The sequence below is a fragment of the Dermacentor albipictus genome, chromosome 3, assembly GCF_038994185.2.
Source record: "Dermacentor albipictus isolate Rhodes 1998 colony chromosome 3, USDA_Dalb.pri_finalv2, whole genome shotgun sequence".
In the NCBI taxonomy this organism is placed as follows: domain Eukaryota; kingdom Metazoa; phylum Arthropoda; class Arachnida; order Ixodida; family Ixodidae; genus Dermacentor; species Dermacentor albipictus.
This window is the reverse complement of record NC_091823.1, coordinates 113,237,353-113,264,301: the sequence shown is the minus strand read 5'-3', so window position 1 is coordinate 113,264,301 and position 26,949 is coordinate 113,237,353. Positions and strand designations below refer to the sequence as shown.

General features: G+C 44.6%; 1 protein-coding gene across 1 annotated transcript; it reads right to left on the bottom strand.

Moving 5' to 3' along the window:
• Positions 1-626: 626 nt before the first annotated feature.
• Positions 627-26,949, bottom strand: IntS9 (integrator complex subunit 9). The gene is made up of 19 exons (XM_070535934.1): positions 26,592-26,949; positions 26,348-26,475; positions 20,090-20,153; positions 19,945-20,007; positions 19,367-19,506; positions 18,170-18,253; positions 17,913-18,033; positions 17,389-17,478; positions 9,860-10,016; positions 9,042-9,222; positions 7,833-7,936; positions 7,557-7,688; positions 7,430-7,485; positions 5,787-5,936; positions 5,172-5,258; positions 4,747-4,845; positions 1,831-1,941; positions 874-930; positions 627-786 (listed from the first exon to the last, which is right to left on the bottom strand). The coding sequence occupies exons 1-19, from the start codon at positions 26,598-26,600 to the stop codon at positions 667-669; spliced, it is 1,953 nt and encodes a 650-aa protein (XP_070392035.1). The 5' UTR covers positions 26,601-26,949; the 3' UTR covers positions 627-666.

The following is a 26,949-nucleotide window of genomic DNA, read 5'->3' as shown; positions in this document are numbered from 1 at the left end:
ATCAACAAATCTTTTGTTAAAAATTTTGGGCTTATTACCAAGCTATTTTGCTTGGTAATCGCCTACTTACAAGTTGCAAACCAATTACTTACCAGCGCAAGCTACCAGGCTAGCATCAAATCTTGGTGCACTTCAATAAAGATTTACATTTAGCTGCCTGAAAACTTCCGCAGACAAAGCATGCCGAAAAGAATGTTGCATTTTCATTTCAATCTTGCTGAAGTAGGCGTTACAGCATTCTTTCAACAGAATGGGCAAAAATCAAATACCATAAAAACAGCATGTAACCATCTGCATTTCATACTTTGTTTTGCCATGGTTAAATTTATGAAACAAACTGCTGTGGCTGCAGCAGATGACTAGGCTCCTTGCATGATCATACAAAAATGCTTGTGCTAATGTGCGAGCTACTAGATTCAACATCTGCCTGCATTTAACAAGAGATTTTATGTGGTTCTGGATTAAGCTCCTTTACCAAAAAGCCCCACAGTGGTGGCTAATACCATTGAAAGGTCGGAGGGAATACCATCGAAGATGTAGCCTAATAAGCAATATCCTTCCTAGCCTCAATCAAAAACATGACGCCCGAATATCTGCAATAATTGGGCTAAAACAGACTCGCAGAATAAAGCAATCGCTAACTTTTATTGTTCCTTTCACACATTTTTAAAACTTGTTGAGACATTGCAGCAAGAGGTCCCTGAGCTGGGTTCGAATAGCATAATCACCTTCGCAAAATACATGTGTAGAATGCTCGTCCACTTGGATGATTGTGTCTTCGTTTGGCTGAACAAGGGAGAAAAAAAAAAAAACGGTATATCAGTTCAGCCGATTAAGTGCAATTACATCATAATTGCAAAACACTCTACTTACCAAATGAACAATCATCCCGGATGCAGTGTTCTCCACCTTAACATCAGTAAATCCGGCCTGGGCAGTTAGAAACAACATCTATATATATGTACATGAATAAGATATATATAAAAGTTCGGTACAAAGATCCACACTGCTACTAGATGGCCACGCAAACATGCACAATATGAGAGCCCTGAGGCGGCAACTGGGTCTGTGTGTAGGATGAAACGGAATCGTTGGTTTCTTGCAAAGCAATCAGAGAAAGTGCAGCCATGTTGATTTGAAGTTGCAGCTATGGTGGGAAGGGAATCTATCTGTACAAAGTTCACTTTTCACACAAATACTGTTTCACAATCCTTTCCACTAGGCCAGTACAAACATACACTTATTGTGCATTGTGTATTTCTTGCATGCCAAGATACTACGAGAAATTTATGCCTGGTGAAATTTTTGAACAGCCAGTATGATAAATTCTGCTCCCGTAAACCCAATGTCCCAGAGGGTGTAGCTTTCACGCTTAATAAGCATGAAGTGAAACGTAACAGGCCAGAATCGGCCAGGGTGGGTCTTCACACTTCCATTTCTCATTGATGTGCATGGAATTGATGTGTGTAATTCAGGCCACAACACAGGTCGTCCTGGAACTAGAGCACAGTCACAAACCACACATGCAGTGGCCGCACAATGCACTCTAACATACTTGCATAACGTGGGTTTAAATTTATATCCTGCTTGCATTTCATTTTACTGCTCCTGATGAACTTTTGCCACTAGAATACAGACCACTCTGTGTGAGACCGCAGCCAATTTCTCGCTTTCTTTGGCCTCGGAGCGCTGCGAACACAAACAAGGGGCCCACTACAGGTTTGAGAGTCGAGTTTCATTCATGCCCACTGGGAAGTATGTTTTTGAGAAAGCTTCCACCCGTAGTGCAGTGCCCCCAAACTGCATCACTGTGCTGAACAAACATCTTACCTTCTCTAATTTCCGCGCAAATTCTGTGACATCCAGGCTTCCCCACGTGTAGATCTTTGGGGGTGTCTGGCCGTTCCACTTCTTGCTTCCACTCGGTTCTTTCTGTAGTGGCTGCAAGAGGTTACTTCTGCCATAACCTTTGCACATGGCTAAGTCACATGGCTGCTACTAGGCTGTCATTGTACAGTAATGACTAAATACACCAGCTAAAGACATCAACCAAACACATTGGTTACTATAACAGAGCCAGCATCCACAAAATTGACGCTGAACTAGAATCCCCCCCCCCTTCCCCCACTTTAGCCTTTCTACCTTGTGCAGGACAGTGAACAAAGGCTGGCTGCTCTTTAAGCGCAAATTATTATTGCTAGTGCATGAACATATGTCGCTCAACTGCATTCGTGGTGACGCTGATAAGCTGTGGTTGGCTAACTACCTCATTGTTGTAGTCAATGTAGGAGGCATTGTTGAACTACCTTTGCAATCAACTACACAACTGATCACATTATTGTGTACCACACACGCACGCACGTACACACACATAGACAGTATATTGTCTTGTATAATGCTTCTGTATAATTTTCTTGATTATACTCTTGGTGTCACGTAATGGCTACCTTTTGTGGATTTATTCTGATATTTATCATAGATATTTATACTCTGCAAAAATTTTCACACCTATGACCATTGTTATTTTTTTCATGACGATTTTCTTTGCCCCCTCATGTGACACTATACCACCAAAGGCCTTTAAGAGGGGACATGGGTTCCAGGAAGAACATTCTTGATATTTACTCTAGCTACCTAAAAATTTAAAAAAATATTCAATCTTGTGCGCTGATTGCAAATATGAAATTAGCTTTTTTCTATGCGAATTCTATAAGTAGTTAAAAAATACCTTAATTATAAGTTTGCAGATCAAGTCGCAGAAGCAGTACTGCAGCAAGATAGCTAAAATTAAGGAGGTATCTTTCTGGATATCCAAAAAGTGCAACTTCGCATTTTAATGTTTTTATCTATATTTTAGAAGAATATTTTAAACTGTTGCCATGTCCTAAAACACTAAATAATAGTGGTTCTACACTCTACAACATTCAGACAAAAAAAAAAAAGGCAAATTGAATGAGCAGCAGAGAATCTGTAGCACACCCAAAATTTGTGACTTACAAAAATAATTTAAAAAAAATAAAAATGTGATAAACTGAAAAGAGTGCAAAAATATACATTTTAAGCTAAAAAATCTGGTGGCTTTCTTCTAAAGCAGCATTGAAGGATCGTTTCAGACAGGAAAGCAAGCCGGAAGAAATGCTTTTTTTCAAATGAGACCAAGTTGACCGGGCTAAGATAAGTGGTTTTGGAATTGCAAACGGCACAAAACGGGCAATTTTCAGTGCTTTCATAGGCGGCGCTGAGCATTTCAATGTATAAGTACAGTGTTATTTTTCTTCAATGACATGTCATTTCGAGCCAGTTTTCCGCCAGAAGTTGCATCATGATATGTGGATTAAAAAAATAACAAAAAACGAAAATAGATTTTTTTTGTGATCTTGTTTTTTCAAAGACCCATCTTCCCCCTTAAAGTGGCCCTGAACAGCCTTTCTTTAACGCCTCAAGAATGCCTTGTAACCACTGTCGTGCCTCCTGGGAATATATTGTGAAATAATTTTTCAAAAAGACCTAGTACGAGCATAGATACTACGAGTGCAATATTTACCTTCCTCACTCCCCTTCAGCACCCTTCATTACGGCAGAGTGGGGCGGTTACACAACCTGGCTTCAATATTGTGCTTCTTCTTTCCACGCAAATTGACAGGCGCTGTTGGCTACCCATACTTCCGGTCACCTACGTCTCACTGCACATGGCTTAAGTGTACTAGAATTTAGCACAGCTGTGCAAGTGCAAGACCAAGGTGTGATTTCTGTTCATTGTTTGGGTCCTCCGATCAGTGGTTTGTAACACTGTCCGTGTGGTGGCTTTTTTTCAATTGCCTGTCCACATTGATAGCGTGCATAGGAGCTCACCGATGGATTCCGCCTCATCAGGTTGTGCATTTTACACCGAAGGTGCTCAAGCTGCCAGCAGCATCTTTACTTCAAGGTTAATTAGTGAGGGGAGATAACTTCCCCAACCTTGCGGAGGGTGCCCTGCCATTGACCCCAGGAAACAGAGGTCACATTTGGTGCCTTTCACTGAAATTTGGCAACTGCTTCTGCATGAGAATGGCAGAGAAGCGGAAACAGGAGATCTGTAGCTTCAACAACTTTTTCTATCGACGGGGAAGGTGTTAGCCAGACACTGCCACTCCATGAGAAGAGCACCTTCACTGGACGTGTGAGTAATAAGAGCCTGCCCTGGACGCCAATGAGAGAGGGGAGAGCTGAAGAAACATCCGCGGGAGATTGAGCAAGGCATCAAATTACCAGGATGTAAGTCATTCACAGTGAAATTCAAAACAAAGTTTTTGCTTACTTCAGTCTGTTTAGTTCGCTACAACCATTATACAAAGTAACAGTAAGAAGAAGTGAACTGATCCAAACACCCTTCCTGACTGATGTTGGCTATCTGCCAATAGCAGCAGTCTGTGGGAATCCGACATATGACGACACATGACAGTGCCTACTTCGAAACAGGTGAGGAGAAGGTTTTTGTTTGAAAAGAGGGTGTATGACAAAAAGGTGACTGTGCTCCATTTGTGAACTCCATGCACTGCGTATGACTGCAAAATTTGGCTGAGATGTTCCCAGCGGCATATGCTATCTGTGGAATGTGTTTTCTCACCAAGCCCAGGGGGTGGTTCAGAGCCTCTTTAGGGTAAATAAATGGATTACAATGATGAAAACAAGAGACATACAAAAGCAGATCAGCTGGTAAAATCGCATTATCCTACAACCTCTAAATGAGCAAGGACAGCTTACCTTGAGCATGCAGCGATTGTTATTGACGTGAAGTGCACCAGTAATAGTTGCAATGCCCAGCCCACACTTCACTTCCACGGGCACTACGGACTCAGCCAGCTGGAGGAGTAATGTCACAAGGTCTCTTTTATGGGCTTTAGTACTTTGCAAGCAAGCCAATAACAGAAAAATTAACTAAATACTCATGCATCAAGTCAAAGAAGGCACAACTACGCCACTAGTTTATAGAATTCACTGCAAAGTAACCTCTTCATTCATTCATTCATTCATTCATTCATTCATTTGTATTACAATGCAACAGAAACACAAATTTGATAGCCTTAATCTTGTCGAATAATTGAAATGCACACACATTGAATAGCACACAGCTAAAAATATGAGCATAAAACAATAAATTTAAATCAACCAAAATAAATTCATATTACCTCGGAAGTCATTTCAATTCGCTGGTACCTCCGCTGAACTGGAATGTGAACAATGCTGCCGCGCGTGTAGGTTTGTACCTCACATTCCTGCATAAAACGAATACAGAGAAAGAAAATAAGGTTATATGAAATTGACAAGAGATTAAATTTTGCAGCAATCTGTCACAAATGCTATGAAATGCACTCGCTAGGCAAAAAGCCAAATGCACAAGTACACTGGCCCTCAGAAAATGCAACATTTACAACATTCACACTGACTGGTACTGTAGTGACCTTGCTTTGTGATGCCTTCTCTATTTCAGGCTGATTATCAGAAGATTAAGGCATGGCATCGTTGTCATTGATGACAAAGAGAGAGAAAGTAGGCACAGCAACTACAAAAATGAGCCAAGAAACAATCTTAAGTAAGAACAGGCTGATGGTGGTCCTGTATTAAAGGAAACCGACCAGTAAGTTCAAAACTGACATAGCTGATGCCATCAGCTGTCTATTGCGCAGCCTTACGATTCAGCAAAAGCACAAGGGGAGGCACATTGCCATTCAGAACCTACAAATTGACAAATTAATGGAGGGCCATGGCCCTCCCCACATGCCTATGCCTACATGTGTACGCACCGCTTCGATGACAAGGTCACTGCGGTGCGGCTGCAAGAGCGGTGGCAACGTGTACTGCAGGGGCAGAACAATGTTGGTAGGCTTCAAGTCACGGATGAGCTTGTTGGCCTGTACAAAGCTGAGACTCGTGTCGATGGGGAAGCACAGTGCCTGCACACATAGAGAACACGCAGTAAAGACATGCTGAAAGCAAAAATTCCTTCTGTGGAGGCGAAAATAACCAACAAGTTGTCATCGAACCCTGTACTATGAGACCCGCAGATCTGAAATACGCTTGCTGTAGCGGGCACCACATGTAGTACATTTAGTAGTCATGCAATAGCTGTGTCCCATTTCAAAAACCCCCTGAAGTTCCAGGATATATATATATATATATATATATATATATATATATATATATATATATAAAATGACTACCACAGGCACTTGGATACAAAGTTACAAAGATACAAAGAAATAGACAATGAAGTGAGAGAAAGCATAAGAGAAATTACTTGCTGTATTAGAGCTGTGCGAATAGCAGTTATAAAGAATGCATTAATTGAATATTAATCAAATATAGTGCCAGAATCTCTCTCTCAGAAGTGAATCAAACAGGAATCAAGTAGTGTCACAAGCAAGTTGAATTGAATCGAATAGTTTTCTAGTAGTCTGCAAATAATGTCAACCTGACATGTGTAGTCCCGTTCAGTAGACTGCAGCACTGTGCAGAGATTCCATACTAAGTGAATTCCACCATCACTCCATTTTGAATGATGCACACACAAGGCATTCGCTGTATTCGAAACCACAAGAAACTTCTAATAGAGCGGATAACGGAAATAAGACGATTTTATTAAATAATAAGGGCTTGTTGTATGTGCAGTCAACTTCCATTAATTTGACACTGGTTAATTCAGTCCCAACCTAAGGTCCTGGCTGGTTGCATTCCTTTTAACCCAAAATTTCATTATTTTCATCCAAAAATGGGCCTCCATTGGATAATTCGAACTTGACCAGTCAGTACGGATGCACCTGATCACTATAGTGACCCCTTTAGTGACAGCATCTGTCTCAGCAAAGCTTAGGGGACAGCAAATTGCTGAACACATGTCATCTTCCATCGATTCTTAAGCAATAACCATAGCTTACAATGTCTGTTTACGGTATTTATTCAATTCTAACGCGTGACTTTTCTTTTTTTTCGAAAATTACCTGCATAGTCCAATCAAACACGAAACCAAAACCTCCTCCATGGCGTTTGTATGCTTTACCACATAACAAAGATGTATTGTAGTGAAGATAACCTTAGAAAACCGACCGCCATTGTGCAGCACGTATTGCTTACCCCCCAAAAGTTAGATGCGCATTACATTTCTACTTTGTTAGGAGCTTTAATGACATTTCTATGTTAGTTTTCTACTTTGGACACAGAAAGTGGGTGCAAGTTTGGTTCGGGGGCCTGTTAGAACATGGCAAATAATGCCAAATGAAAAAGAGGTGTGTTCTGACTTTTTCTTTTCTCCATCTTGCTATTTTGGCCAGCCAGATAACTAGATCAATTTCGTCGGTCCTTCAGGGTCCGATTAGCAGAAGCCAACACGCATAATATGCTAATTGAAGCAACAAGCACACAAAAACAATTCAAAACAAGCTTAACCAACCTTCATTGCCATAGGTTGAAATGGTGCAATTGCTTCTGCCAAGTTGAAGTCGGGTTCTACAATGAGGACATGTCAAAAGAAAGTGTTAGTGATTTACTTTTTAGAATTTAGAAGTTAGCAGACACACCTGTGAATATGACGACATTATTGGGTGACGGCCCCCAAAGCTCCATGAAGTGAACCACATCACCAAACCGAAGGGAAGGGTGGCCAGCAAACACAATACACGGGGTGTGAAAATCAGCAGTGAATCCTTCAGCTGGGAAAGAAAAACCAAATTGGAATTACAGAAGGGGAGCAGATACTTCAGCTATGTATACTTCACAGTAGTGATGATATAAAGAAGAGAAAATTGAAAAAGAGAGAATAGAAAAACTTCAGAGACTACAAAAAAACTACATACCTTTGATGCTGGAAAAAGGTTTTAACCTGCCCCCACGCACCAACTGAGCATGGGGGAAAGGCTCTTCAGGTATATATACTTTTGCCTGCTTGGCCGAGGAAAGCCTAGGTAGATTAAAAAAAAAATGCTCTGTCAGGAACAACAGGTGCTAAACGTAAATTTGCATCATCATAACATGCACTTCTCTTTAAAGAAGAAAGAGGGAAAAAAGGACTAGACAGAGAAATACAAAGTATGAAACTAAACCTGCAGTAGCAAGCGCCCCACTGCCACTAGCATAACAAAATGAAACCTATTGCATTTGAGCACCATTTCAGCACTGCTTACACTCATGGCATGAAGACTGACAAGCTTAGCGTGCATCACAAACTACAACTCATGCATTTTGGCAGACCTAGTTACACAGGGTCTCATTTTTAGCATGTCTCGCTTTGCCAGGTCTAGTTCAGAGGGCCTAGTTTAGTGGGCCTAGGAAGGTTACAACCTGAGAACAGTGAGCAAAAATAGTAGCAGCACAGAGACGCCATGTTAACAATCATGCTGCTTAAATTCAGAGAGATTCCCACTTATTTAAGCCCAAATGAGTGGAAAACTGAAATACATTGTGCGCCTTTATTGCTCAAAAGACAGCTGTGGACCAATGGGGCAACCGAAAAGATTGAATCTTGGCAAGCAATTTAATGGGTGAAAGTTACAACACGGTATGCTGCACAGTTTTCCTGGCCATGAAAACCACACGCACAATAGATGTGGAGGGTATGGTAAAATTGTAAGGGCACGGCACTGCTACTCCCCCCCCCCCCCATTCCTCTGCTGCTGGATTTTGACATTAGCATTTGAATTTAACAATCAAAAGCACCACTTTCGCGCTTTGGTAATCCACGTGAGAAAGACTCTTTGATCGCAACGCCAATTGTGAGGCTGTGGATAAACACGGTGGGAAAAGAAGGGAGGGGGGAGGAGGCGGAGAGGGAATTTGCAGCACTCTGGGAAGGCAGGTGGTGTTCCTCAAGGTCTGAAAGTCTGGGAACCCCAGCATAACATAGGATTAAGGAATTGTCTTGCTGCCCTTCCAATAGAACACTGACACACTTCTATGCCACAGGGGATGGAAACATTTATGTGAGCAAATGGCAGAGAACACAGTTACAATAATAAGCCTCTGCACTGTATTTTGGCGAGCCCTCTCAGACATTCTTGTTTACCTACCATTCGGCAAGTATGGATGAGTACGCAAGCGAATTCTCGGCCACAGGTGACAAGAAGTACATGGGGACATTGACCTGCCCAGTGGTCTCCAGGTGACCAGAGAGGCACTCAAAGAGATCGTACGTCACACCTGATGGGTAGCAAGGGATGAGTACATTGCCTCCCATCTTTACAGTCATAGCTGCAAAAGCCCGCAAGGATTGTGGTCAGGATACATTTGCATATAGCATCACGTGGCAGACCATAAATTCAGCTGAAAAGTACTCATTAACAGTACAAGCCAGCTTACAAACTTGCAGAACATGAAACACAATAAAAGTTGCAAACAAACAGACTGCTGTTGTTACAAAATCAAGTGTTAAGGATAATAGCTAACATTTCTTGCAATTTTTTTTAACCGGTATAGAATGAGAATGTTTCAGGATCACAAGAGTGAATTATTTTTATGTCTATTGTTGCAGTCTAATGCTAGTCTAACGCAGTTTTTTTAAAGCATTTTGCCATACATAAAACAAATATGTTGCATGTCAAACACATTTTTAGACAACTATGATCTACAACATTACATGACACTTGTCACCTGAATGTGTGTACTTTAAATTCATAGAGGATCTATACAATGTCTGTTTACCACTAACGGTAAAACGGTAACATGCCTGATGCTACATCTGAGCAGTACTCCCCATGCTAGCTCGCTGCTGTCTATAGAGGGATGGCCTTCCTATTAAGCAGCTTTTGTAGCCGTACAACAATCGCATTTTTGCTCACAATTCAAGGAAGATGAAAGTTTGATTGCCTTCATCCGACTATACTCTTACCTACTGTGATGCAGAACTCTCCAAGCATGGTGTCTGGGTTGGCCAATGGTGTCTGCGTCAAGCTGGTCAGGATGAGTGCATCAGCATTCCTTAGGGGTCCGTGCTCAATTGGCTTTGGATGCGTAGTCAATGTTGATGAACCCGACATGTACACAATCTGCATCAAGATAAGACGGACTTGTAAGGCCAACTATTCTTTTAATTTCGCAGGCCAGAACAGAAGGGAAACCACAAAAATAAACGCAGAATGCCATATCTCTCGTGACCTGGGCCATTGACCACCACGAGAGTATGCAGAATAGCCGCAAAAAGCCTTCCTTCCTCCATGATGTACTATTATGTGAATTTGTTTTTAAAGCAGGAGCCTTTGCTCCTCTTGCCACCCAAGAACATGTGCGTGTATAGCGACAGTTGTTGCCAGAAGCTGGCTGTTTGTGAATAAATCTCTCCTCTATCTGCAATACAACTGTCTCTTGCAGTGCAAAACTTGCTTCTATACTAAGGTTGAACACACATGCGCCATGTACCAGCTTAGATGCACTGACAACTGACATGGTACTTGCTGATTGCTAATCTCAGAACTGCAGTGGCCAGTACTCCTATGCTTAGTGCAGAGAGACTGCAGGTACAAGAGCAGATCTACACATTACGTAACTGCTGCTTGGAATAAGGAGAAGGTGAAAAATAGTGAAGATTAAAGGCAAAGAAGAAGTTAATGTTGGTTATTTGGCATATGTTGGCAAACTTACTCATCCATCAACTAACTCAGAGCCACTAAGAGCCATTCGTGAGCATAGGTTGACATACCCACTCACAAGTATAATGACTCGTGCTTGCTTTACACTTACCTCAAAGGCGTGAGATGGGGTGTTAGTGAGTGGGCATGAGTATGAACAGGAGTGAGCACCGGTGAGGTTGAATGGATGCAACTCTGAAGAGTGAGTGAGTGCCAATTAATGTGAGTACTAACTAAAGTCAGTGACATGAGTGCATATGTGAGTGGGAGTAGATGCGAGTGTGAGTGGTTGCTGGTAAGTTTGAATGGAAGTGACTACGAATGCAAGTAAGTGTTGGTGAGCATTATTTGTTTTGATCACATATTGTCACGTGGTAGTGACGGCGAAGAAAGAAGCAGTACGGTGGAATACAAAACTAGCTTTTATTGGGCGAACCTGTGCCCACAAAACAGGCTACACTTATAGCACAACGAAAGCGGCGAACACAGTCGGCGATCGTCGAAAATCTGATCAGCGGGTCAAGCGCGTCGGCTTTTATAGAGCAGTCGTCGAATGTTCCAGACTAATCGTTCGCACCCGCGTGCCTTCCACAAAGTTCTACACCAGTCAGTCAGACGATTAAATCAGATAACATAACGTTCGGCGACAACAGCCAGCGGATAGAAGCATCGATACCTTTCCAGAAACTTCGGATACATGCAAGCGCGTCCCGCGCTGTGCGATAAGATTTGTTAGGCGGCGAAACCTGGTCGCCCGATAAATATAAATACACGTGTCAATACCCCCCTCTTAAAAAGCATCGTCCCGATGCTACAAAGAGAGCGAAACGCAAAAGGACACTTATTAAACACAAGTAACAACACAACGAAAAGAAACAAAGTCCAAAGGTCAGTTACGCGAAGTCCCAAAGTTCGTCAACGCTGGTGGTATGGCTTTAACCGCACAACGTGGACAATTTCAGGTCGTGAGCGGCGCCGCTGTGACAGCGAAATGCCGTCTGGCACGACCTCGTAGTCCAGTGCACCAATACGTCGGATGATCTTGTACGGTCCGAAATAGCGACGCAAAAGCTTCTCGCTCAGTCCTCGTCGGCGTATAGGGGTCCAAACCCAAACACGGTCACCGGGCTGGTACTCGACAAAGCGTCGTCGGAGGTTGTAGTGTCGGCTGTCGGTCCTCTGCTGGTTCTTGATCCGCAGGCGGGCGAGCTGTCGGGCTTCTTCGGCGCGCTGGAGATAGCTAGCGACGTCAACATTTTCCTCGTCAGTGACGTGCGGCAGCATGGCGTCGAGCGTCGTCGTCGGATTCCTGCCGTAAACCAGCTTGAACGGCGTGATCTGTGTGGTTTCTTGCACCGCCGTGTTATAAGCGAATGTTACGTACGGCAGGACGGCATCCCAGGTCTTGTGTTCGACGTCGACGTACATCGCTAGCATGTCGGCGAGGGTCTTATTCAGCCGCTCCGTAAGACCATTCGTCTGCGGGTGGTAAGCCGTTGTCCTCCTGTGCCTTGTCTGACTGTATTTCAGAATGGCTTGGGTGAGCTCCGCTGTAAAGGCCGTTCCTCGGTCGGTGATGAGGACTTCTGGGGCGCCATGTCGCAGCAGGATGTTTTCGACAAAGAATTTCGCCACTTCGGCTGCGCTACCTTTCGGCAGTGCTTTTGTTTCAGCGAAGCGGGTGAGGTAGTCCGTCGCCACGACGATCCACTTATTTCCGGTTATTGACGTCGGAAAGGGTCCCAGCAAGTCCATCCCGATTTGCTGGAATGGTCGGCAAGGAGGCTCGATTGGCTGTAGTAATCCGGCTGGCCTTGTCGGCGGTGTCTTGCGTCGCTGACAGTCTCGGCATGTTCTGACATAACGGGCGACGTCGGCGGTCAGGCGCGGCCAATAATACTTTTCTTGTATCCTCGATAGTGTCCGGGAAAATCCGAGGTGTCCAGCGGTCGGATCGTCATGTAGGGCATGCAATACTTCTGGACGAAGTCCTGACGGGACAACAAGAAGGTAATTGGCGCGGACTGGCGAGAAGTTCTTCTTCACGAGTAGACTGTCTTGAAGCGTGAAGGAAGATAATCCGCGCTTAAATGCCCTGGGGACAACGTCGGTGTGCCCTTCCAAACAATCGACGAGGCCTTTAGGTTCCGGGTCCGCTCGTTGTTGTTCGGCGAAGTCTTCCGCGCTTATTATTCCAAGGAAGGCGTCGTCATCCTCGGCATCTTGCGGCGGCGGGTCAATGGGGGCGCGGGATAGGCAATCGGCGTCTGAGTGTTTTCGTCCGGACTTGTATGTTACGGTGATGTCGTATTCTTGTAGTCTGAGGCTCCACCGTGCCAGCCGTCCTGAGGGATCCTTTAAATTCGCTAGCCAACACAAGGCGTGATGGTCGCTGACGACTTTGAATGGCCTGCCATATAGGTAAGGGCGAAATTTCGCTGTAGCCCATACGATGGCGAGGCATTCCTTTTCGGTTGTAGAATAATTGCCTTCCGCTTTTGACAACGACCGGCTAGCGTAAGCTATCACGTGTTCATGTCCATCTTTTCTCTGGACCAGGACGGCGCCGAGGCCTAGGCTACTGGCGTCAGTGTGGATTTCGGTATCGGCGTGATCGTCGAAGTGCGCAAGTACGGGCGGCGACTGCATGCGTCGTTTGAGTTCTTGAAATGCCTCGGCCTGCGGCGTTTCCCACTTGAACTCGACGTCGCATTTAGTTAGCTGCGTCAGCGGCTCAGCGATGCGTGAAAAGTTCTTGACAAATCGCCTGTAGTAGGCACACATGCCAAGAAATCTACGCACTGCCTTCTTGTCGATGGGCTGTGGGAACTTTGCTATGGCAGCTGTCTTCTGCGGGTCGGGGCGGACTCCAGATTTGCTGATGACGTGGCCTAAAAATAGAAGCTCCTCGTAAGCGAAGCGGCACTTTTCCGGCTTCAGAGTAAGTCCTGATGACCTGATGGCCTCTAGTACTGTTGCCAGCCGCCTAAGGTGAACGTCGAAATTTCCGGCGAAGACGACGACGTCATCCAAGTATACGAGACAGGTCTGCCACTTCAATTCTGCTAAAACAGTGTCCATCACGCGCTGGAACGTTGCAGGCGCCGAGCACAGTCCGAATGGCATAACCTTGAACTCGTAGAGGCCGTCTGGGGTGATGAAGGCGGTCTTTTCGCGATCTCTTTCGTCGACTTCTATTTGCCAATAGCCAGACTTTAGGTCCATGGACGAGAAGTATTTAGCGTTGCAGAGCCGATCTAATGCGTCGTCTATCCGTGGGAGGGGGTATACGTCCTTCTTCGTGATCTTGTTCAGACGACGATAATCGACGCAGAAACGTAGGGTTCCGTCCTTTTTCTTTACCAGAACAACAGGGGATGCCCACGGGCTTTTCGACGGCTGGATGATGTCGTCGCGCAGCATTTCGTCGACTTGTTCTCTTATAGCTTCGCGTTCTCGCGGCGAAACTCGGTAAGGGCTTTGGCAGAGTGGTCGGGCGCACTCTTCGGTTATGATGCGATGCTTTGCGACTGGGGTTTGTCGAATCCTTGATGACGTCGAAAAGCAGTCTTTGTATCGTCGAAGGAGGCTTCTGAGCTGTTGCTTCTTAATCACGGGGAGACTTGGATTTATGTCGAAGTCTGGTTCGGGAGCCATGGTCGTCGGGGTAAATGTGGCGGAATCCGAGAGGACAAACGCGTTACTTGTTTCAAGAATTTCCTCGATGTGCGCGATCGTCGTGCCCTTGTTGATGTGCTTGAACTCCTGGCTGATGTTTGTCAGCAACACTTCAGTTTTCCCTCCATGCAGTCGAGCGATCCCTCTTGCGACGCAAATTTCATGGTCTAGCAGTAGACGTTGGTCGCCTTCAATGACGCCTTCTACGTCAGCGGGTGTTTCGGTGCTGACCGAAATAACGATGCTGCAGCGAGGCGGGACGCTCACTTGATCTTCGAGCACACTCAAGGCGTGGTGACTACGAGGGCTCTCCGGCGGCATTGCTTTATCTTCCGACAGCGTTATTGACTTCGACTTCAGGTTGATGATTGCGCCGTGTAGGTCCAGGAAGTCCATACCGAGAATGACGTCTCGTGAACACTGTTGGAGGATAACGAAGGTGGCAGGGTAAGTGCGGTCATGAATGGTTATTCTTGCCGTGCAGATCCCAGTCGGTGTGATGAGGTGTCCTCCAGCGGTGCGAATCTGAGGGCCTTCCCATGCGGTCTTAACTTTCTTCAACTGGGCGGCGATGTGTACACTCATTACGGAGTAATCGGCCCCTGTGTCGACTAAGGCAGTGACTGCGTGGCCGTCGAGAAGCACGTCGAGGTCGGTTGTTCTTTGTCTGGCATTGCAGTTAGGTCTTGGCGTTGGATCACGGCTGCGTCGTGTTGAACTGAGGTTGGAACGTCGCGTCGTCAAGTCGTCTTTCGTCGGTGTAGTTTTGGCTTCCAGACTTCGTCGGGACGGCGGCGTGTCGTTATGTCGTCGAGATGGTGTCTTCATCGTCTTCGTCGGCGGCGGAGGATCTTCGTCAGTTCGACGAACAGCAACCGCACCTCCATCGGTTGCTGCTTTTAGTTTTCCGGGTATGGGCTCGCAGAGCGGCCCCGGGCTGGGCCAGTGTATGGACGGCGCTGCGGTGACAGGTAGCGGCCTGGTGACGGCGAACGGGACGGTCGTCGAGAGTTCCACTGAGTGGCGGCTAGGTAATCGGCAATGTCACGTGGGCGCTCCCCAAGCTGTGGACGCGGCGCGTTGACGGCGAACCCTCTCAGTCCCATGTCGCGGTATGGGCATCGGCGGTACACATGGCCGGCTTCTCCGCAGTGATAGCAGAGCGGGCGGTGGTCGGGGGCTCGCCAAATGTCCGTCTTCCTCGTATAGGTGCGCTGGGCGACGGGTGGGCGCGCTGGCGGCGGCGGCGGTGGACGACGGAATTGCGGTGTTGCAGGACCTTGGCGCGGTCGCGCAGGGGGGCCTTGACGGCGGGCGACGGCGGTGGCGTAGGTCATTGCTTCCGGCTGCGGTGGTTCTGGTTGCACCTCAGGAGCTCCAAGGGATCGGTGCACCTCTTCCTTCACGATGTCGGCGATAGATGCCACTTGAGGCTGCGACGAAGGCAGGACCTTGCGCAGTTCTTCTCGCACAATGGCCCTGATGGTCTCTTGAAGGTCGTCCGAACGTAGTCCTTGGATGGCATACTGCGGCGTGTGCCCCTGGCGGTTATATTGCCGGGTGCGCATCTCCAGAGTTTTCTCGATCGTCGATGCCTCTGCAGAAAACTCAGCCACAGTCTTCGGTGGGTTACGAATAAGTCCGGCGAAAAGGTCTTGCTTGACGCCGCGCATCAGGAAGCGAACTTTTTTCTCTTCCGACATTTCCGGGTCGGCGTGCCGGAAAAAACGGGCCATCTCCTCCGTGAAGATTGCGATCGTCTCGTTTGGCAGCTGCACTCTGGTTTCTAGTAGAGCTTGGGCTCGCTCTTTTCGCACGACGCTTGTAAACGTGTGCAAGAAGCCGCTTCGGAAAAGGTCCCACGTCGTTAAGGTGGCTTCCCGATTCTCGAACCACGTCCTGGCGGCGTCTTCCAATGCGAAATAGACATGCCGCAGCTTGTCGTCGCTGTCCCAACTGTTAAACTTAGCGACCCTCTCATACGTTTCGAGCCAGGTTTCCGGGTCCTCGAATGTTGATCCGCGGAACGTCGGAGGTTCCCTGGGCTGCTGCAGCACGATGGGGGATGCTGGGGCTGCCATTGGGGTTGCCTTGTCCACAATCTTCTTGGTCTTCTCAGGTAGAAGTCCGTGCTCCGGGGGCAGCTGTTGAAGACGGCGGCTTGCTCGATGTTCCGGGACGGCGCTGGTGTTGTCTTTGCGGTCCGGGCTTGTATTACGGCTTGTCGGGGGCGTCCGGTACATGGACGTAAAGCACCTCCACCAGATGTCACGTGGTAGTGACGGCGAAGAAAGAAGCAGTACGGTGGAATACAAAACTAGCTTTTATTGGGCGAACCTGTGCCCACAAAACAGGCTACACTTATAGCACAACGAAAGCGGCGAACACAGTCGGCGATCGTCGAAAATCTGATCAGCGGGTCAAGCGCGTCGGCTTTTATAGAGCAGTCGTCGAATGTTCCAGACTAATCGTTCGCACCCGCGTGCCTTCCACAAAGTTCTACACCATTCGCGTCAGACGATTAAATCAGATAACATAACGTTCGGCGACAACAGCCAGCAGATAGAAGCATCGATACCTTTCCAGAAACTTCGGATACATGCAAGCGCGTCCCGCGCTGTGCGATAAGATTTGTTAGGCGGCGAAACCTGGTCGCCCGATAAATATAAATACACGTGTCAATATATACATTTAACAGGAAAGGCGTGAGTAGGAACGCAAGTGTGTGCCGAGGAGTGCAAGTGCCCATGAGTGTTCGCTTAGTGGGCCAACCTATGTTCGCAAGTGTGTGAGCCCTAGCGAATCCAAGCAGGCGAGTTTCAGTCGGCAGATGTAAGATTGAATTGTTGAGGTATAGGTAGGACTGTACGGTAAGACTGAAAGTGTGAGTCTGAATCAATTTAAATTGAAGCGGACGCGAGGCTGAGGTACTATGGTAGGTTCTGATTTATGGTGGGTTTGAGCGTGAGTGAGCCTGGCTGAGTCTAATTTTGGTGAATCTGAGTGAGCTCTGATTAAACTATCATTCTAATTCTATCAGTGCTAACCACCATGCCTCAGAAGGAAGAGCACCTTTTAATAGCAAAAAAAAAAAGCTGTTCAAAAAGGTTCCTACCTTTTCATGATCAGCTGTGACAATCCAGTTGCAGCTACCCAAGCAATAACCGGAGCTGACTGCAGACACTTGAACCATTCCAAACACATCCTGAAGGCAAAACAAACAGTATGCACACTGATCACACACTTAGGACAACAGCTTTCAGAAAAATGACACTTGTGAGATTTCTCACCCCATGACAACACATCGAAGCACAGAACAATTTTGAATAAAAAATGGTAATTTGGTTGAGTAATGTGAAGATGTGAGTATGTGTATATATGTGCTCAGGAACAGCGTGCATAGGAAGCCAGTGAAGACTGAAGATTGGTAGAAAAGAAAACAGGGGTGGTCCGGGGTAAAGTGGCAAGACGCACCTGAGAATGACTGCAAAGCAAAGAAGCTGAGGAAGTGATGAGTAAATGTCGATGCCAAGGGATGAAGAATGATGGTAACACCAGAAACAGCTTATCAAACAATTGCGACTTTAAAGCTGATAGAATAGACTTTCATCGAATGTGGGGAAAAGAAAAGGTTCTCACCACTTTCTCGGCAAATCCAACCACCTTGACCTTGGAAAGGCTGCTGTTCACATCTTGCATGCTGTACAACTGTCGCCAAGACCTCGGTTTTCCCAAGTCAAGTGATGGGAGCTGCAGGAACCTGACCATAAAGAAAGAAGAATGCTGTCATCAAAACTTATATTAAAGAAATAATAAAGCCTCACCTGCTCAGTCTAGTTTGCTTACAGTTTATCTATCCTGCAAAAAGAAGAGGAAGGGAAAACCCACAAACTTACTTTAGAGCCTGGTGCTTCCATTTGGTTGCAGTTCTTGGCTTGGGAGTTCTTTCTATGTAGGTGACAAGCTCTTCCATGAACTGCCTGGAAGCATAAACAATAAACGTGACAGAAGAGACTGGTGGCAGCTTTAGTTTATATAAATATAGACTTAGTGGTCACGAACAATTAATACACAGAGCCCTAGCGCTTTTGAGCAAACTCAAACTGCCTCACTGAAGGTGAGGCAGTTTACACATACGGCACATTGCCCTGCTCAGGAAAGGCAGCACCATGTGGTGACAACTCTGCTTGCGCTATCACTTAGTGTTGGAACTGTCAACAGCAAACCTGTGAACCTTGTAACAAGTTCTCCACTACAGAAATTAAAGCAGTAGGAGTGTCTTCCAGATCATTATTAACAATAAAATTTTTACTATAGCATTTATACCCCGTTGCTACCTTTTCTCACTTTTGTTTTATTTGTAAACCATTCCTTAACCTCTCACGAGGGCCTTTTGTGGTGGTGGTAATAATAATAATAATAATAATAATAATAATAATAATAATAATAATAATAATAATAATAATAATAATAATAATAATAAAGAAAAAAATAGAACAGAAAACCCTTGACGGGATGAAAACCCTTGACTACAGGCCACACACCAGAATGGTTTTTTTTTTTGCCGAGTTTCAGCTTTGAATCGGGAGTTTCTGGCTAAATGTCTTCAACTAACATTGAATGAGAGGCAGCAAGTGTCACTTGTTGGATTAGAGCAGGAACAGAGGAGAAAGAGTGATGCAAGACTCCTGGCTGCAGCAGTATCACACAGATAATGAATGCAATGTGCACCTCTGTTTCACATCCGATGTGAACTGTCTGCACAAGTTGCACACGAAGTCATTAGTGGCCTGGATGCTATTATGGTGTGCTTCGCATATTTAGATGAAAAATAACATTTCCTCTCATTATTTTTATGACACAACATTAAATGATTAACGGAATCAAACAGTAAACTCAATGTTCTTTAGGGTTAGGGCATCTGATGTTTCCTATAATCAAGACACTAAAGCACTTGGTGTGCTGGGTGGTCTGTGAGTAGAAAAACTGCTGCGTGACCTTTTGTTACTCCTTACAAACAATGCATCCTGAAAATTGACCATCGAGTTTGTAGCTAAACATCGAATTGTGTGCCATGAGATCCCTTCTCCTACCTTCCGATAAGGAGGGTTGGCTCAGTCATGTAGACGGTTCCCTTGAAGCCTGTCCTTTCCGTGACATAAGGTAATGCCAACATGGACTGGTAGTTGGAAATGAGGATGACATCGATATCGGCAAAGTCAACGAGACCAGTCTGCAATAAAAGTGAAGAAAAATAATTTTGACAATGACACTAAAACAAAAATGCATACTTGATCTGTCGTGACCATTAGACCTACTACCTCTTTTCTTTTAGGCTTGAGCTGTTCATAGTATCTGTTTTTCATATTGATATAATAATCAAAGCTGAAATTCAGATGTAGGCTTTTGCAATGTTTTTTTTTTTAAATTTCAATATAGGGATTGCAGCAGTCGTAGCAGATAATAAAACTGACATGCCTTCAACTTGCGAGAAAGAAATACATTGCACGAAAACAAAGCTCAAATATAAGTTTAAAGAAGATTCCTGCAAATGAGACAAATGAATAGATGTATATCAAAATCTAGAATGGTGGGCCCTTAGATTGGCAGAGTTTGCAGACTGAAATTTAGAGCCTCTTCACAACCTACATCTAATATGTTGTATTCTCACCTCCGGAAGGCAGAATTCCGGGGCACTGTCAACAAACACACGTCCATTTGCCTCCTTGAACTCCTGCACAAATGACACTCGTTACTTGAGAGTTTCACACACAGCAGACCGAAGACATTAAGCTGATGAAAACGTTCAACCTTACCCCTTCTAACTGTGCATCACCAGCATCTCTTGGAATCCACAGGGGCAAGTTTGAGAGCCGTGTGCTGAAATTGACCGAAGGAACTCGTCTGTTGAAGGACATACTCAGACCCTGCCAACTTTTTAATTTGAAAATTAACGTAGTCAAAGCCAGAAAACACTACACCTTGCTGAAAAAATTCTAAAAAATGGTTTCATTACTGAAGATGGTGACCGCTAATTAAGAAAAATGGCTTTCTTTCTTCCATCTGAATGTTGTGAGCTGGCACTCTGCTTAGCTGCAGTCAGGATAATCCGTGCCAATGACAAATAAATATATTCATGAAGTTTATTTAGGAATTATTCATGCATCAGTGACCTAAATTTTAGTTTCTGTTATGCAATAGTTCTCTATAGTGGATGGCAATGCAGCAGGTAGATCCGAATAATCGAGTGGGTCCAGAAAATCAAGAGTACCGAATTCACAAAAAAAGTTACATTAGAACTTCCTGTAAAAGCAAATGCCACTCAATCGTAGTAAACAGATATTAATGGATTAAGCTGGCCAATGGCGAGGTGTACTTACAAGTGAAAAGCTTTGCAAGTTCGACCGAAAGGTTAAAAATCAGTTGGAGACTATATATCTGTATTTCTCTTGAAATCAATTTTGCCATAAAGGAGACGGAAATAAAAGAAAATAGTAAGATTATTGGTGTCGCTCCTACAATCGTACACAAGTTTCAAAAATGTGAAATGTAACAATAAAATCATAGAAATTGGCCGGTATACACGCTGAATTTGTTGCAGCAGAAAAGTGGCTTTTAAATTTTCCGATGTGTAAGAAAAACATTATCATTCATTTTGCCCTATTAGAGATATGTTGCACTTGTAAGGGGAAAAAATAGTATGGCGATGCAAGTCCCCCCCCCCCCCATGTGCTCTTTCACTGAATACTAAGGACATTTTACTGATTCTTAGCGACTCCCTCTGTCCAGCAGCAGAATGAAAATTTTGTAACAAAGAATAAGTGGCCCATTGCAGTACAAAATGCCAGTTTATGCTTTATATGTGTGGTCCATGTGATGGGGTTTCACTTGCGACACTAACTGACCAAGGATATTACACAATTCTTACAAGCATGTATGGCACCACTTATACTTGCCTGGAGCACACAAGGGAAATTTCGGCATGTGTAGCAGCTACATTTATGGGGCCTAGATAAAGTTGAGGGGGAAAAAAAGGTAAGAAAAAAAGAAAAAAAAATGGCTGTGGCTTAGGTAAGGTTAAGCCCAGGATGCGAAGCATACTAGCCTTTATTTTAGTTGTTGAACCACTGTTTAGCCTGGTGAACTGCTGTTGCTTGGCTATATTTGGTTCGGCTAGACGAAGGAACAACTCATGCATTACTGCTTCGCCTTCAAGAGTGGAACGCGACAGCGTTCCCGTCGACCCGCCAAGGGGTGTAAGACAATGGGCTACAGGGCAGCGACTACGCGCCCCGCATTGGACGCGGTGAGCGTCGAGCAAAGCAGCGTTCGGCGCGGCAACGAAATGTGCGCCTGAGCAAGAGACGCACGCCTTAGAAACAGCTCGTTTCTAAGGCAACACCGCATTCACTAGAGGCGCTTTTGTACCGCTTTGAAGCATCGTACTCGTGGCTCAGTGGTAGCGTCTCCGTCCCACACTCCGGAGACCCTGGTTCGATTCCCACCCAGCCCGTCTTGCAAGAGTTGAGCCAAAGCCACTTCTCCTCTGTCGTGACGTCACGGTGTCACGTGGTTTCATGGCGACACCGCCGCGCCTGAGGAGCTGGGTTGAGCTCTCGTAATATGCTTCGCATAAAAAAGAAAAAAAAAGAAAGAAAATGCCTATGTGGTAAAGCGTGCCCTGCGATTTGCACTTCAAACCCAAAGACAGCTTGAGACATAATGGCTTTTATAGATGGTTCTTATTAACGACTGGTATGTTACAAACATAAAAAACCTATGTTTAAAATGACACTAAAGGATAATTAGGTGTGCATTAGTAAATTACCCTTGCTCAATGCTGAGAAGACCACTCCCACTGTGAGAAGAGGCTTGGTAAGCCAAAGAGGAGGAAAGAACGAAAGACAGGTGACCGCCTTGCAGTTCCCGCACCGATTCGTGGTGATGTCATAGATCTTGATGGCACCTGCTCGTGCCTACTTAATCCTTTGTTGGCAAAGACTGATTGCACTGTATTTTATAAGAGCCAAAGATAGAATTCCGAAAATTTCAAGAACTTCCACTGAGCGATGGTGACCCAAATATTAAATGAATAGTTTGAAATCCATGACGTCATACTGACGTGCTGGTGCTAGGTCTTGGCGTGAAATTAAAAGAAAAAATGAAACTTTGACTACCATTCTCTCCGAATAATCAAATTCTCACCTCGAAATTAACAAAGGTAAGGTTTTTCATGTGTACTTTATCAGTCTAAACTGACTTTGTCTTTTTCAACTGTCCCTTTAAATATTATGGTCGGATGCTGAAAGTAGTAGCTCCCTGTACGTGAAGAGAGTAAGTCTCCTAATGTTGCTATAGAAAATGCTGTACATGTCCTCAACGTATTGGAGCCACTTATTGCTGCTCTTTACATTTCTTGGCATCTTTGCTGCTCATGCAGGAGAAGCCCACATACAAGCTTCTTCACTGCACATTTTTGTGAAGGTTTCATTCGATTTGTGACTCCAGCCATGCTCTAGAAGGATGACTTCTGGTTGACTTTTTTGGACTTTGTTGATAACTATGAGGATGCTTAACTTGCCTTCATCATTGTGTATCCTCCTTCTATGTCATCATCACCTCTCATATCCAGCCTTTACGTCTCCGTTTCCCCCTCCTCTTGTGCAGAGTAGCAGGCCAGAGCACACAAGCTCAGGCTGACCTCTCTGGCTTCCTTCAAATAAATTCTCTCTCTTCTTTGCTTAGGTACAGAGATGGAAGTGTAACATTGTGTGGTCGGTTGGCAATTGATGCTGCGTCCTGAATATTCATGGCAACTTGCGGTATGCAAGATATAACACTTCACAGGTGCCTTTCATCATATGTGATGACAGAACAGTTTATATCAATGTAGTGCCAATTTTTATGAAAGATGACAGCAAGAATATCCTTAATGGCCCACTGCAACGAATGTTTGGGCCATGTAAGAAGCCTAGTTTAAGATAGTGCATATATAGATTAGCCCTGGCGCATAATTTGATGTTTGAAATACGAGTGGAAGCACCAAGAAAAGCTAGCAAAAATATGTGCTGTTCATGCCAAAACACAAAATATTGGTGCCGCCATTACTGCTCGCCGAAGTGACATGTGACCTAGGACATGCGGCTTCCTGGCATGACCTCTAATATAAGCTCAGACCACACACATGTATGCCTGCTATTGATAGTGCTTAAAAAATTCACAATTTAGATTTGCCATCCCAGCCATGGTGGACTTCTTCGATGCAAAAACACCTGTGCACTTAGATTTAGGTGCATGTTAATGAACCCCAGGAGGTCCAAATTTTCAGTCCTCCACTAAGGCATGCCTCATTATCAGATTGTGGTTTTTGCACATAAACCCCCCCCCCCCCCCCTTTTTTTTGGAATTTGGCTACTGTTTGTTGACCAAGCTCGCGCAGAACAAAGCTAGTCTGCACCCCGTAACATGACCGGATAAGAGCACTCAAGTGTGAGCTCCAGCTTGGCCATGCAAACAGGAAACATTATAACTGCGTCTGTTGTGTAGTATAGATACCACAACCGCCGCGGGGTGGCTTTGATAAGCCCTCTCACCATATCTAGCTGTTGAGATGCTCAGACAACTGTGTGCTCTGATTGGTCTCTGTGGGAGACGTAGCTCCAGGCATGTGATGACAAGAGCTAGTGCGAGTGCCCACGGCAAACTGGAAAACCTGAGGCGTCGTGCTGGGACTTGTGTCATGTCAACAACCACCACGTGCACGTGCCATTGGCTTAGGTGCTGTTTACAGGCTGCTAACAAGAAAACTATACAATTACTAGCCCAGCAGCTTTTCAAAGAATGGTTCAGTGGTATATATTACTCATTTATAATAAATTTAGCCAAATGAAATTTTGTTGTAGTTGGCCTTTACACTATTTCCATGCCATTCCACATGCGTCTGACATGTGCAAAAACCACAATCTGATAATGAGGCATGCCTTAGTGGAGGACTGAAAATTTGGACCTCCTGGGGTTCATTAACATGCACCTAAATCTAAGTGCACAGGTGTTTTTGCATCGAAGAAGTCCACCATGGCTGGGATGGCAAATCTAAATTGTGAATTTTTTAAGCACTATCAATAGCAGGCATACATGTGTGTGTTTGGATGAGCATTTTATGTAATCGCTTAGTAGTAAATGTAAAAAAGGATTGAAGGCTATGTGTATCATGATGTTCGCAGGGATTATGCAAGCATATAGCCTGTAATAAGGCTATTACTGCTCCTTTTAGCTTAGTGATTATAACCCTAAGTACACCATTTAAATGCTCCATAGTAAGTGTGGTTGGTTTGGTATTGCATTTGTCAAAAGTAATTAGGAATGCCGTGTGGACCAGTTCATTAGAACACAACACATCATTACTAGCAAGTGGCTAGAAGAGTAAGGGGATCTGTGGGACTCTATCTTTTGGTTAGCTTTGTTATTGTTTCCATATTTTAATTAAACATAAGAATATCCCCTACACTTTTCCTGGATTCTTTGTCTGCTTTCTTCATGTGATTGTAACAGTCACTGAAGTCCACTGAATCTCAGAACTGTCAGCCCCTCAAGACACCTTGAGACTGCTTCATGCACCATCATGCCACTCTGGCCTTGAATTAACATACCATTAACAAAGAACTTTCATGCTTCCAGAGACAAAAAATACGTGAAGCCATATTTCATTGACACGTTCAGATTCCTTTTAACCACCAGGCATTATAATGTTACAAAGGCAGCTCTGGAATCCTTTTGTTATACTATAGGCATTAACATAAACAGCAGTGTGTAACTTTTGCAGTCTCACATCTGGTCAAAACAGAGCTAACCATATCTGTTGTTTTTCCTCCTCTTTACAGGTTGTTTGTTTTCCCTCTAATTAAATTCATTAGCTGTCCTTTAGTGAATCTTTGAGTTCATGTCTTCATTTGGTAGTTACCTTAGATTTGGTACATTCTTTTTCTAGTTTGCTTACGACATCTTTGTGTTTACTGCTGTCTTTTCACATAAGTACTTCTTAATCTAAACTTGACACCTCTTGATAGCTCTCCAAACTTTGTTGTCCTTTTTCCCCTGCCCCCCTCCTTTTTTTTTCAGTTGTTGAAAACTCATTTCTACTAGTTTCATTTTCTGGCAAGACAAAGCAATCCCTGTTTACTTATTTTTGTCCTCTCTGCTGCTGCTTTATATATTGTCATTTTACGTAAGCCAAAAGCCTGAGAATCACCTGCTACCACCACTAACTAAGCACCTAAAGCAAACCTCATGCTCTCAAATATAGGCAATGTTTTGTAACACACTTGGTGTCGCACTTGCACTCAACATTTGGGCGTAAGCTGGCAACAAACGAAGGCTGAACAAAGGGAAGAAAGCATGTCCAGTGACCCTTTGGTCAGTCTTCGCCTCTGTGGTACTGCCAAAAATGATGGTTTGTCAACAGTACAGATTCTACATCACGTACAACCAAAACTATGTTACTGAGCTGTGGAGCAAGGCTCTCATATGGTACTCTTCATGCTTCAAGATTTCTGGACGGTCACAATTTCTGTGCGCATGGCGTACAAGAACCCGACTACACATTCTGGCATCGGCTTCAGTCACACATGGTGTGGCCCGTATCCTTTTGACAAAGCTATGTGAGCCCACATTTGGCTTGCTCATAAGCAGACAAACTATGTTGGACCAGTTCAAGTACAAAATTGATGTAGAAAGTCACTGATTGCAAAAGCAGGCGATATGAACGAAATGTGAACGGCAAGGACGTGCAAACTATGTTGGACCAGTTCAAGTACAACATTGATGTAGAAAGTCACTGATTGCAAAACCAGGCGATATGAACGAAATGTGAACGGCAAGGACGTGCCTGAATCTCATCTGAAACCATGGTATTGCTGGTTTCAAGCAAAGCATGCGATGACAGGTTGGATAATGAGTCACTGTATGCGGTCTTCACAAATTGTGTAGACTTCACAAACGGTTGTGAAACTTTTCCTGTAGGAGTATTTGATAGGATGAAGAACGCGGGGACAGAAATCAGGCAGCGAATTTAACACCTGAGGACAAGTGGTAGAGGCAAGAATCCAAGGACGGACGTTGCATCCAGACCACAGTCGAACATGATGAGAGTGTTCTTGAACTTCAGTACGCTGCATGGCTTGTTTGGGTTGCTGCTCAAACAGAACTGAAAATAATAATAATAACAATAATGAAGAAATCAGTAAGACTGTCGGTGGGCGGGGGAAAGGATGCAGATGTCAAGTGTTTACGCATGAACCAGTAAAAATAAGCCATACTTACGAGTTTCATCGTGAAGCGCACGCGGCGAAACTAATCAAATGAGAACGATATCACTTAACAACTGCATAAGAGGAAGTGCGTTACGGAAGTCTATTCCTGAAACGTTTTGGAGCGTATTGATCATATAACTGTGTGATAATTTTCAAACTCATGCTGAGCGTAAACAAACAAGCTCACGCATTCATTCAGAACTGCTGTGGATTCAATCGTCATCAAAGATAAAACTGCAACAGACACCGTTGGTCGGCAGCAACTAAAGCAAAACTAGAATACAATACGAAGAAGTAATACATAGTTTTCAGTATGACAGACGTTATAACGCCAACTTTGCGCGTTGCAAACCAACTGGGTGTGCCAT